General features: G+C 39.2%; 1 protein-coding gene and 2 non-coding genes across 3 annotated transcripts; 2 read left to right on the top strand and 1 right to left on the bottom strand.

Annotated features, from left to right (window-relative positions):
* The first annotated feature begins 1,016 nt into the window (after positions 1 to 1,016).
* Positions 1,017 to 3,290, top strand: LOC147866107 (uncharacterized). Its single transcript, XM_087316476.1, has one exon. The coding sequence runs from the start codon at positions 1,480 to 1,482 to the stop codon at positions 3,034 to 3,036; it is 1,557 nt and encodes a 518-aa protein (XP_087172602.1). The 5' UTR covers positions 1,017 to 1,479; the 3' UTR covers positions 3,037 to 3,290.
* A 3,502-nt stretch (positions 3,291 to 6,792) lies between these two features.
* LOC147866106 (small nucleolar RNA U3) lies at positions 6,793 to 7,034 on the top strand. Its single transcript, XR_015529592.1, has one exon. It is a non-coding gene; the product is annotated as a small nucleolar RNA U3 (small nucleolar RNA).
* A 4,938-nt stretch (positions 7,035 to 11,972) lies between these two features.
* LOC147866105 (small nucleolar RNA U3) lies at positions 11,973 to 12,214 on the bottom strand. Its single transcript, XR_015529588.1, has one exon. It is a non-coding gene; the product is annotated as a small nucleolar RNA U3 (small nucleolar RNA).
* Between the last annotated feature and the right edge of the window lie 2,038 nt (positions 12,215 to 14,252).

The following is a 14,252-nucleotide window of genomic DNA, read 5'->3' as shown; positions in this document are numbered from 1 at the left end:
TGCACAAACACACATATATACACATACACACATACACATTGATGGATAGACACATGCACGCACGCACACGTAGATGGATATACATTAACACACATGTGCACATACATTGATGGATATACATTGATACATATACACACATTGGATGGATATATATACATTGACACACAAACACACACATTGATGGATATCCATTCAGATACATTGTCCCTTTGGGATTTTATACTGCACCATGGTCTGTTACCCCTATTTTTCCAATCGACCTTGCTATAGAGACAGATTGTGTAAATACATCGATACACACACACACACACATATCGATATATAGACATCAAGGCACACATGCACGAACACATACATGTACATGGATAATGGATATTCATGGACACACACACACAGATACATGTACGTGGATAATGGATATTCATCGGCACACCCACATACGCACACACACACATAGATGGATAGACATAAACCCACTGTTACCCACCCACACACACACACACACACACACATGTACATGGATAATGGATACTCATCGACACACAGACACACACATAGATGGATATACATCAAGAGAGGCATAGACACACACACGAGCATGCACACACACACACACACGGATATACATCAAGAGAGGCATAGACACACACACGAGCACGCACACACACACACACGGATATACATCAAGAGAGACATAGACAAAGAGACAAACACCCACACACACATAGATGGATATACATCGAGAGTGACACACACACACGCGCGCGCACACATTGGTAGATAGACATCGAGGCACACACACACACACACACACACACATGGCTATACATATATTGATAGATGGACATGGAGACACATAGATGGGTTAGTAGTGATCCACACATATTGGAAGGGCGAGAATTTGTGTGTGTTTGTTTATGTGTGGGTAGGGGGGGGGAGTCTCTATTTAATAAATAATACTAGCCAGCTTTTCCTTGTAGTAAGGAGTAAGTATATCAAACAAAAAAAACAACGAACAAAAAGGAGCAAAATTCGCTCTCTCTCTCTCCCAGTTATAACTTATATGTATGTATGTGAGACTGTTTATATAATATGTACACAAATTTCAAACCTTAATCGGCTCGTTTATGCATTGATTTCGGTGGCGTTATTTTTGGTTTTTCTTTTTTCCTCTCTCTTCTTTCTCTTTTTCTGTTTTTCTTCTCCTTTTCTTCTGTTTCTTCATCCACTGATCTCGTTTTCCTTCTGTTTCCTTCATCCATTGATTCATTGATCTGGTTTTCTTCCGTTTCATTGATTCCTTGCTCGATTAATTCATTGATCGTTTAATTCATTGATTGATTCATTGATTGTTTCGTTGATTGTTTTATTCATTGATTGATTCGTTGATTGTTTGATTCATTCATTGATCCATTGATCGTTTGATTCTCTTTCTCTGATTGAATTTCTGCATCTGCCCCCATCAAACCCTCCCCCACCATGGCAGGCCCCTATCGCCATGAGCCCCGCCATTATTACAACACGAGGATCTACACAGAGCTCTGCAATCGGAGCAGCAACATCCGATCCCCGCCTCTTCTTCCCCACCATCATCAGATCCATCACCGCATCCTTCATCATCATCAGAATCAGTATAGCAACATAAGTAGCAGTAGTAGCCATGGCAAATCTGTAGATGAGAACTTGGAAGACTACTGGGAAGATGCCTCTGTGTCTCTCAGGGGATCCTGGGATCCCTTCAGTATCTCTGCACCGTCTTCTTCTTCTCCTGCGTCTGTTTCTTCTCCGCTTTCTTCTTCGTCTGATACCACACAAGCGACCACATCTGGAAGGAATCTTCTCCCCCCAGGGAATATTCTTCCCGCGGAGGAATCCTGTTCAAAGAGCCCCTGCGGGTCGTCACCATCGGAGGGCCGGAATCTTCTCCACGGGAATATTCTGGCCAAGAAGGAGGCATCATCATCATCATCATCATCATCAGAGAGCTGGAATCTTCTCGATGGGAATATTCCTCCCAAGAAGGAACCATCATCATCGGAGGGCCGGAATCTTCTTCAGGAGAATATTCTGGCCAAGAAGGAATCATCATCAGAGAGCTGGAATCTTGTCCATGGGAATATCCTGGGCAAGAAGGAATCATCCTCTCCATCATTAGAAAGCTGGAATCTTGTCCATGGCAATATTCTGCCCAAGAAGGAATCATCATCATCATCATCATCATCGAGCTGGAATCTTCTCCATGGGAATGTTCAGGCCAAGAAGGAATCATCAACATCATCATCATCATCAGAGAGGTGGAATCTTCTTGATGGGAATATTCTTCCCAAGAAGGAATCATCATCATCATCAGAGAGATGGAATCTTCCTCATGGGAATATTCTCCCCAAGAACGAATCATCTACATCATACTCATCATCATCATCATCATCAAATTTTGAGATTGATCACAAGAGCAGCACCAATTACATAAGGGTGGGTTCACATGGTGGGGTGCGGAGTTTCCCGCCGCCCGTCGCGTCGTGCGTGACCATGTCGATAAAGGGGGGTGGCCGGTTCGTGCTCAAGGAGATGGACGCGTGCAGCAGCCCCGGGTTCTTCCGGGCGGAGCGCGTGGACGGCCGCCTACGCTTGCGCCTAATCCAACACCACAATGTCCATGACAACGGTCTCATCGGGAGCCAAGCCGATGAAGAATCCGATAAAAATCATGATGATGAAGATGATTATGAAGAAGAAGAAGATGATGATGATGATGATGATGATGAATTGTGTGCACCAACAACATCGGATGATGAATTGTGTGGACCAACACCGCCGGACATAATCCGGTCGGTGGACACTGGGCCGAACCATGACCCGGACGATCCCAAGCCGGTTAGTGTGAACATGGCATTGCCGAACAATAGCAACAACCCGAGGATGGATCCTCAGACAATGCCAATGCCTGGGGGTGTGGTCGTGAAACCATGGTATCCAAAGGAAATGTTTCAATACCATCAATCTAATTTGGCTCACCTAGGCCTTGCTATCTCTTGATCAAAGAAAGAATTTTTTTCTGCCCTATTCCTTCTTCCTTATTTGTAAAAAGGAAAAGCTCGTATCGTTTATCATTGTTGTAATAAAAAATGGTAATCATAATTATTAATATATATATATATATATTTTCTTCAAAAGATATTATTTGTTGTAGAGCCACTAATTAAATATAATTTGTGTAGTGCCACTAAATAATTTCTTTATCAACTATGTGTTTCAATATATCTATATATATTTGCACTTTTGTTTTATTTTGTAAACTTCATTCATAAGTTTTGTACATTTAAGTTTCCTTAAACAAACAAACTTGGAAAAACTACTCTAAGCTAGTTGTTTCAAAACTGGCTTTTGAATTATCTGATTGGTATTGCTTTCACATGTTCATGGAGTTTCTAGGTAGCCAGATCAATTTGACTGGGTTTGATATTCTCCATAGATTTATGAATTAGTTTTGGTTTCAATTTACAAGAGATGGAAGGATGAGTTTGATTTGGATTCATTGAAACTATCTTAGAGAAAGAAAAACAAACTAATATTGTATGTATATGGGACTTTTTGGCACAAAAAATGCAACTATATATATATACATATTGTGAAATGCACATAAACATGCACACCACAATATATATCATAAATGGAACCAATCAAGCAAGAATTTGAGGCTATTAATATCATGGGTAGAGAAGTGGAAGGCTAGGAAGTCTTTTGTTTGTTGGAACTTTACTTAGAGTTAGTGAGGGTCTTGGTGATCGGCTTTTGCAACAACAAAACTTTTAACTTGAATTAAATCAACATAAGTTATCATAGCGTAAACGAAGAATGAGTTCCATGATCGAGTGTGTCCATCATTCTACATATAATAATGAGATGAAAGAAACATATAGAGGGCAAATGATACGATCGAAGCGAACAATAAGAATATTCAAGAATGTTGTTGTGATGCCTTATGTACGTATAGCTCATACTTATTTGCTACCTATATAATAATTAAAAATCGAGTTCCTTCAAAAATATCTTGTTACTTTCTTGGAGTCAGGTTAGTACTACTCTCTTCACCTTTCTTTTTTGTAAACAATGTATTTTACCTTTAATGTTCGATTCCAATGTCATGCGGGGATGTCACATTCAGTAGCAAAAGATGGAAATGTGCCTACTAAACCTTGTGTCCAAATCATTATAACAATACCAATACATTTGCAAAGGTAATTAATTACTTGATCAATAACACCAATGGAATCTCATGTGAAGGATCCTCTTGAACTTTATGTTGAGGATCCCTTTGCCTTCTTAAAAACATTAACGATATGGAGCTGTCTATAGTTTAAAACTTTAAGCTCATAAATATTAATGTTTTAAGGCATACAAAATTTGTAGCAATACCGCTACCATCTTAGGTGGATGGCGTTAAAAGAAAACTCGAGTATAGCTTTGAGGGCTAACATATTTGGTCACGTAAATTTGTACCATTAACTTTTGGAAAATGTTGTAGGACACATATGGACACTTGCAATAACATCATAATGAGTAACAATGACATCTTTTATTTGCAACCTATTGCAAGTAGGGTATGAAAGTAAGATGAAAAGTGGTCATATGTGATGGAATGGAAACCAAAGAGTGGGCCTTGATGCAATTGGAACCAAGAACAAATCACACTAGGGATATTTCATTAAAAAGTTGGTACAAACAAAGCCATGTCCCTTGCAAACGAGGGACCTATCACCAAATACTATACTAGACACAAAACTATGTTTAGGATTTTGATCCTTGATATAAAATCATCCTATTAGGTGAAAGAATAAGTTGTTTCATGAATCCAATACCCTAATTACAAAAGGTTAACATGATGACAATGTTAAAATCAACATTATTGTCATCAAAATAATGGTTATCATATTACTTATTTATTAACTTTCCTTCTCTAATATTCCCATTATGCATTTAATTGAGATTATCCAATCATATTTAGACATTAAACATTCAAGGAGTCTTTGAGAAGGACAATCTAGGTGTATTCAACAATTACCATTCTTTATGTTACCACTATGGTTGTTTCAACATGACAATTGTACACGTATAAAAGGCTAATTAGGGGTGGTTAGGAGGAGAGTTAGTTTTGTGGTGTCATTGTTGTATATGTACACGAGGGTTAATGAGTTATGGTTTGGAGGAGAGTTAGTTTCGCGTTGTTGTCGAAATTACAAAGTCATCAAGCGATATCAAACCAACTTATTGTTTTTAGAAAGATTCCTTTTGACAAACCCTTTTTTTTCTTTAGTTTGTTACATGAACTCTCTTGATCTTTTTTGTCAAATGCACATCCTTCCATTTCATTCACCTCATGCTCACAAGCACTTTGTGTGATCATCATCATTGTTCTTGCTAACCATTTCTAGTAAAAGTCATTCTCTAGTTCTCCAAGACGTAAGGTGTTCAATGTTGGTGTAAACTTTCAATGTTGTTAGGATCATCATCATGGTGTTGATTGCCAGTAAATTCATTCACTTTTTTCTTTTGAATCCTCATAATATGATGTGCATTAAAGATAAGTGATTACCATTTGTCATGATCCTCCTCCATATGCTAGTTATTAGAGTGCATGGGTCTCGTGTTTGTCTCACAATTGGTCACTTCTTTTTCTGAAATGTATCTCTTTTTGAAATGTTGGTAAGAAAGGACTATATTTCCTCAATAATCAATGTTCATGAGATGAGGGTGGGAAATGTTTCTAGAATGTTCAAACGTTGGCTTGTGAGCTTGCGAAAAAGGTGTTCATTAATATCCAAACAACTTCTAAGAGTTGGTTGTATGCTAGTTTATTTTAGAAGAAATAGTTTGCAAATATGGTTGTATCAAGAAAAAAGTAGACAATATAGAATAGAGCTAAACTATGGTGAAGCTCGGGAGTTCTTTGAGAAAATTTGTGCTCAATTCTCACTAACAACAACGTATATTCCAGATACCAATGGAAAGATAGAAACAGGAGAAGGACGGATAGTTAAATCATACCACATTACCTTAGTCTTACGCCTAGTTCAAGATGACAAAATCGCCAGAGAATCCATCAACAAACAAAATGAGGCATTGCCTACCTGCCTAGGAGTGGTTTCAAGAGTACACCACTCCACTTTGACATGAAGAAAAGAAATAGGAACCCAACAAACCAAACCTCAATTTTAGGCAACTCGAGGAATGACCATTCCCCCAAGACCACACTAACAAAATAAATGTTGGAGAGAAACCAACTAGTGAGAACTTATCATACACTAATACACCTGTTGCACTTTGACAACAAATCTCTCTCAGGAGGTGAAACAACATGGAAAGTGGTTTGTGGGTGGGAACCCCACTTGCATATTGGAGAACTAGATTCATGTCAGGCTTGGCATGAATATGAAAAGGCACTCGTTGTACAAGCAACCCACGTGAATACACCCATCTTGTTTCACTTCATTAGAGCTAAGTTATGCAATTGATCGGTATGAGTGCTTGACATACGCTTGGGATAGACACAGTCGGTGTAGTAGGTTCTACTTACACACACACATAGGGCTGAAAAGATGTATGTATGTATGTGTGTGTGTGTGTGTGAAGGTTTCCCCCCACAACTTAACAAGTTCCACAAGGCACATATGTACATACACACCATTCTACTTGATCGATTTTCTTGAAGATGCTGTGGGTTTAATGTCCCACATATAAAGGCAATCATAAAACTGAAGCTTTTATATAAGCCATGGGGAGGGCTATCCCATCATGACTATACTTGAACAGGATCTGTTCTACAGTTCGTACCTCTTGTGTGAGCAATTCTCTGCTCAGACAATGCCTGCACTACTCGGAAGATGAAGTATGTGCTCCATCTGCCAGAGCGCGAATACACTCAAATCTCTCCTTCCTCCTCCTCATCAGAGGAAGAAGAAGAGGCTGTTGATGACCGTCCTGCAGCGTGAATAATTCCCACCTGCAGTGAAGGCAGATGAGCGATCTGACGAGTTCCATTCATTTTTATTAATGATTCCTTTTTACCATCAAAACAACCTGTCTTTGCTCGCAAGACCTTTTATCTCCTCCGTCTGGTAGGCACAACAAACTAATTGCATGGTTCCATCGTGAAGCCTCATGTCCTAGCTACTACGGGCGAGAACATCTAGTGCCCAATTGTCGGAAGAAGAAAATTGAAGAGATTCGGTACATACCTCTTCTCTATCGTACCCTCGATAAAAGAAGAAAATTTAAGAGATTCAGTACAGACCTCTTCTCTATCATACTCTCTCGATAATAGAGGCAAATGCGATCACATGTGCCCAACGAATAGCTCACAAATTAAAACAACATGCGCAAGGGACGTAGACCGCAGTATGCAAGAAAAGGAAGCTACGAAAGACACAATCGAACAAATCATCTCAACCCACCTTTCCTATTCTATCACTCACTTCTGAGGGGGATGAAGTAATGAGAATACCTACCAAAGGACAACTGAGGGCTTACTTGCCCATCTCGTAAAGTATCCAAACCACATCGTGGAAAAACATGTCGAAGAGTACATAAAGCTACTTTGATAAGAAGACGAACAAAAGACACCCAACTTATCGAGCTTAAATTTCAACTAGCTAAAAAATTGGGTAACTTGTGCAAATATCCCTAATCTTGTATTAATATCTTAAGCATTGCCGTGTTGAGGGTAGAGAGAAAGGTAAAATTGTGTCACCCACAAACAAACCTCTGATTCAAAGGAACCTCCCAACTCCAAGGAGCCCCCCACTCGAAGGACTTCCCAACCCTAGAGAGCCCCCGATCCTAGGGAGCCTCTGATTCTACGAGCTTTCAGCTCAAATGAGCATTAAGTAGAATAAACTTCTCATAGATCCTAAGGTTGCCAATTCACATGAATGGGGAGTTTACAAGAGGAAAACCATAAAGGGGGTTCTTAAGTCTTATTTTGCGGTCCTACCAAGTACACACGCACACACATGTTTACGCGTCGTATTTGGTGAACCCAAAAACAAAGAGCAGCGCGGGAGGGGAAAGATGCAAAGAGAAGACTTTGCAACCATGATGGTCATGGAGATGGATTGGTTGATGCGGCAAAGAGAGGACGTGGACAAGCTGAATAAAGCCATATAAATGGTCATTGGAACATTTCGTGAGTTTATTAGAAAGGATGTTTCTCACTACTTGGAGGCTTATAAAGCTAAAATTCTTATGAGAGATATTCCGCGCAATCAAAAGTGGCTTTGCAAAGGGGGGTGGTGCTTGAAAGAGATGTGATTTAGGCATATCCCTTAGCAACCAACCTTGCCTTATACTTGGGTTTGCCATCAACAGTTTTGATTTTGTATACCCATTTGTTTGGAATGGCCTTCCAACCTTTGGGCAACTTAACCAAATCCCAAGTATTATTTGCATGCAAGGCGTTTATCTCATCCTGCATGGCTAACTCCCACTTTTCTTCTTGTGCTGACATAGTTTTGCCTCTTTATAAGTAAGAGGCTCGCCCTCATCTAATACATAATGTAATGTATAGAGGGGTCATATCTATTCACTTGCCACCTAGTACATGTAGATCTTACCCAATGATCCCCATTATTCGGTAATGGATCTACATCACACGGTACATTGACATCTTCATCGTTAATGGGTTGTTGTACATCATTTCCAACCTTGTTTCATCATGAATAGGTGGTTGCATATGCCCATCAGAAGCATCATTTTGTTATCCAACATCATCTGGCTAAATAACCAGTGGCTCATTATTATTTCCAACCAAACTTGGTGCATCCCGAGGGTTCATATCATATTTAACTTTTGGTTGCACATTCTGAAATTTGACTCTTTTATGCTCACACTTCACAATCATTTTTTACCAAACTTGCCTCATTAAATACATCTCGGCTATGTATTACCTTCTTGAATTGTGGTAGCCAAATTCTGTAACCCATTTCACCTTCATCTCCATAACCCATAAAAATTCCTTTCATGAACTTTGCATCTAACTTGCTTCTCAACTCAGGCCTTATATGCACAAAACCAGCACAACCAAAGATGCATAAGTGGCCATATTAAGTTGGTTTGCCAGACCAAACCTCTTTAGGAATGCCACTTTTAAGGACATATGAGGGGATCTATTGCAAATATGAACTACAACTTTTAACACCTCTCCTCAAAATCCATGAGGAGATTAACTGTGGACCACATGCATCTCACCCTCTCCCATAAAGTCTTGTTATACCTTTCAACCACACCATTGGAAGAGGGTTTTATGGGACTATTAGCTCCCTCTTAATACTAGGATTTTCACAATCTATTAAATTCAGCACTTGTAAACTCACCCCATTATCTGTGTGTAAGCATTTCAGCTTTCTACTTGTTTGAGTGGTCACAAATGCAAGAAATTTCTTGGATGCAACAAAGGCTTTATCCTTAGATATTAACAAATATACCCAAAGCTTCTTAGAGTAGTCATCAACAAAACAAAAAAAATAAAGAGCAACCCCCATAGATTTGGTGGGCATGTTGCAAATATCAGAATGAACTGATCAAGCAAATTAGGCTTACACAAGACACCAAAGTAGTAGGAGTTCTTTACTTGGTTTCCATATTGGCATTCATTACAAAAATAAGTTTTGAGCCTTTAGCATCAAACTTGTCCATGTTATATAGTTTATCAAGGCCTTTTTGGCTCATGTGACCAAGCTTTTTATGCCATAATTCCTTATGTGAATGGATTTCAGCCAAAGCAATAAACTTGCCCATCAAAGCTTACCATGCAAGCAATACAGAGTCCCTTTTCTTCATACCTTTAACAATTAGCTTAGAGCCTTTGATAAGCTTTCATGACCATTTCTCAAGGAGGGTAATATAACCATGCATATCCAATTGTTCAACAGACATTACACTTTTCTTGATGGTACATACCTTACATCATGCAAAACCAACACATTATACCACCCACTGTGAGATGCATTGTGCCAATACCTTCAATAGAACAAGCATGGTTATTTACATGATATACATGTCCATGGTTGCTTGCATGAAATGCAGTAAAACACTCCTTAATGGGAGTAACATGAAATGATGCACCTGAATCCACAATCAATGTTTGTGATTGCCCATCATTCAGAGTAAGCAAGGTATTAACTAGATCACTCTTTGTAATCTGCATATCCTGTGCATGGATAAAAACAGATGCACCATTAACTTCAGGATGATCTGTTGCCATAGTAGCACAAATAATATCTTCTGCATCTAAAGGCTCCTCAAACGATGACACAAGAGGCCACATTGGCCTTCTCTTTGTCCTTATCCTTATCCTACTACATTGATAACCAATATGAAGCACCAACAAATATAGCTTACTCAATTTATTGGAATTTACTGGCTTGGTATAGTATCACAGCTCATGCTAAATTTTCTAATTAACCTTGTGGTGTGGTTTCCTCTATTTAGTTTACACTCCGATCTGTCAACATGCTGATGATACTCTCCATCACAAGCAGATCAAGAAATGGTGGACTATTATGCGTACCCTTTGATTTGAAGCACTGCCAAAACACCAATTTTAGTGTGCGCATGGGCAAAGCGGTTGAATCGCTGATCCAAATTTAGTGGGCAGCTAGTAGGGTAACCAAAGGTCATCTGCCACATTTACAGGCCTTCATTTCTGCTTGAAATAGGCAGCTGAGAAAATGCTAGGATTTTGGAGACAGAAAAGGACATACTAGTGGAGAATGGTAGTAGCATGTTCCATAGGCTTCCTAACCCATCAACTGCAGTATAAAGAAAGAACCATTACAATAGCATCGTGTTCCCTTTGTTTCAGAATAAACCATACAGGAACAATATCAAGATACATTATAAGAACGGGCCAGTGTTTCGGTTTGAGAAAAGGCCGTATGAGGGGACCAGTCTCATGTTCCCTTTGTTTCATAACCCAGATATGAAGGTACAAAATACATTCTGAGGGCTCACAAGAATCTGAGGTTGGGAACAGCACATGATAGGAGAGTAGTATTGAGTTCTCTTTCTTCCCTAACCCATCAATGCCATTACCAACATACATTACAAGAAATGTACCAGAATTTCATTCACGCATTGTATTTTGATCCGAATTTGGAGATCCATCCACAACTCCAAAGTTGTGTTTTCGTACAGATGTAACATCATGTGTCCCTAGTACACACACAATGGATGATGCTAGTTCTGTTACTTGCTATATGGCATGTCCAACAGTCGAGACTGGGGAATGTTTTGTTTACACCATAGAGAGTGGTATCACATTCCCTCGATGTCCTAGCAAACCCATATATGCCAGTAGAACATACATTACAAGAGCATACCAGAATTCCAGGCCAAGCAAAGGCAATCGCAGTAAAGTGGTATCCTGTTCCTTTTCTTTCCTTGCCCATACATCAAGAGAGTGGTACCAGGTTCCCTTGGTTTCCCATACATTCCAATACAACATACATTTTTACAAGAGCATGCCAGAATTCCAAGCCAAGGAAAGGCAATTGAAGGAATGTGGTATCCTGTTCTGTTCCTTCTCATTCCTAGCACATACACCAAAGAGAGAGGTACCAGGTTCCCTTGGTTTTACCATACATTCCAGTACACCATACATTACAAGAGCCTGCCAGTAGTATTCCAAGGCTCAACCCAAGGAGAGGCCATCCCAGGAAAGTAGTAGTATCTTTGTTCCATTTCTTTTTACTAGCACATACATTGAATTGATATCACAGAAAGATAACTCGTGAGGTCGCTCAGGAAAGTAGCAGTATCTTTGTTCCATTTCTTTTTACTAGCACATACATTGAATTGATATCACAGAAAGATAACTCGTGAGGTCGCTCATCCAGCCTTTACCTTCTCCATTTCGATCGGTGCAATTTTGCAAAAGAAAAAGGAATCATTACTAAACAAACAAAAAAATGGGGAATTACTCGTCAGATCGCTCATCTGCCTTCACTGCAGGTGGGAATTATTCACGCTGCAGGACGGTCATCAACAGCCTCTTCTTCTTCCTCTGATGAGGAGGAAGGAGAGATTTGAGTGTGTATTCGCGCTCTGGCAGATGGAGCACATACTTCATCTTCCGAGTAGTGCAGGCATTTGTCTGAGCAGAGAATTGCTCACACAAGAGGTACGAACTATAGAACAGATCCTGTTCAAGTATAGTCGTGATAGAATAGCCCTACTCATGGCTTATATAAAAGCTTCAGTTTTATGAATGCGTTTATATGTGGGACATTAAACCCATACTAATCTTCAACTTTATCCATTCTATTCTTCACATGCATTGCTAGCACCAAGCACTTCCATGTATGTATGTATAGATCCAAGATCCATCGACGACCAATATTATAGTATATTGTTAAAGAATTATAGTATGTATAGATCCAAGCTCCCAATTTCTTTGTAACCTTCCTTGAGAGAGATTTGTTGTCAAAGTGCAACATTCAGCTCCTTAGGGGGGGGGTTGTCTTAGCGTATGATAGTTCCTCCGTGCCCAGGAGAGAAGTCATTTATTTTGTTAGCACGATCTTTGCGGAAATATGCTCATTCCTTAAATTGGCTAAAATCGAGGCTTTGTGTTTTGGGGCTCATGTTGCTTTTCTTCATGTCGAAGTAGAGTGGTGTACTCTTGAAACCACTCCTAGGTGGGTAGGTAATCCGTCAATTTGTTTGTTGATGTGTTCTCTAGCCATTTTGTCATCCCCGAGTGTAGGACTAAGGTAGTGTGATGTGATGTTTTTTTCGATTGCATTTTCCGTGACTTTTACTTTCTTCGTGTCACTGTTTGCATCCCTTGCTCATGTTGGTATAGATTGTGTGTGACCTATATGTTGGGCTCAGGTAACCATATTTGCTCTTATTTGCAAGGAAACAACTGTTCATAAGCTTGCGTTGACTTTCTTTTTCTTTTCAGGGCAATCTGGCACTAGATGTTCTCATCCATAATCAAGGCAAGAAGCATCACATTGGAACTATGCGATGAGGTCTTGTACTTGTTGGTTAAAGGAGGTGGAGGGTATTCCGAGCAATGGCAATGTGTCATTTCATTATATCGAGGCTGATTTGTTGTACAGTTATAATACTCTTGCTTGCTGGGGCATTCACAAACCATATTGGGATAGTACTTTCTCATAATCTTCCATATGATTTTCACAAAGCTTTGGCATCCATCTTGATTTTTTTCTTCCTCCAAGAACCTTTCATTTGATGTCATGAAAACTATCGTGTGGGTATGATTAATTCGCAAGACCATTGGAGCCTTGGATTGGAAGGAACCAAGGAAATGTTTTCGTGATGTGGGAGCTCATGAATGGGATGTTAAACTTAAGGTTGTATGCCTTGTGGAAGATGTTTTACATGGATCCTATTAGTATAGTTGGATCCATGCCAATGGAGTTCTCAATTCATGGTCTTTCTATATTATTGACTTTATCGATGAACTGACATGGCATCTAACACTCACTACACTACAAGTTGTAGTGGAGTTTGTCATTTAGACTATGTTCCATCAACATTATCGCATCTTCCTTCACACTCATTCAATGTAAGAAAACATTTGGGAGAACATGACATTAATAATAGAAAAACACTGCATGTGCTGATATTCGGTCCAATTTGGAAGACTTCACCTAAAGTCTCACCTCTACTACTTTTATATTGATGGAAATGAGGAATATGGTTTCTTAAATGGAATATTGCAGAGGATAAACCAACATCATATTATTCATGGATAGAATGGATTTGATGATTGTTATCAGCCAAGTTACAAAGGCAATGAGAGTATGCATATTTTGTCATGGTTGTATAATATTTCTCTTTGGATTGTGAGGTAAAGCTTACAAGTAGGAGGTAAAATTACACAATATGAGGCGTTTGAGGCTTACCAGACATACATAGTGCTAAATGGTCACCAACAACGATTCGTGTGGATCAAGCTCTCAAACATAGAAATCTTGTGCAAATTTTGGTAATGGTAATTGATAGAATGGAATAACAGAAAGGAACAGAAAACATATTTTCCTTCACTTCTGTCATGTTGCGAAGGATATTGACAAAGAGACATTAGTCTCAATGCATTTATTGGGTTGATAACTTCTACATGATGAAGAAGATCACCCAAATATGTGTCTCACATATATAGTAAATGTGTATAACTATACACAACTTGATCATGTAGTTGCGAGAATAAGAATGGGACAATAATT

Source organism: Azolla caroliniana, unplaced genomic scaffold (assembly GCF_043228905.1).
Source record: "Azolla caroliniana isolate FFs.n. ecotype wild unplaced genomic scaffold, voAzoCaro1.0.p SCAF_3, whole genome shotgun sequence".
Lineage (NCBI taxonomy): Eukaryota > Viridiplantae > Streptophyta > Polypodiopsida > Salviniales > Salviniaceae > Azolla > Azolla caroliniana.
Note: the sequence above shows the minus strand (reverse complement) of the source record. Positions and strands in the feature narration are given on the sequence as shown.

Coding starts and splice junctions, on each gene's coding strand:
- LOC147866107 (XM_087316476.1), top strand. CDS start 1,480: ATGGCAGGCCCCTATCGCCATGAGCCCCGCCATTATTACAACACGAGG.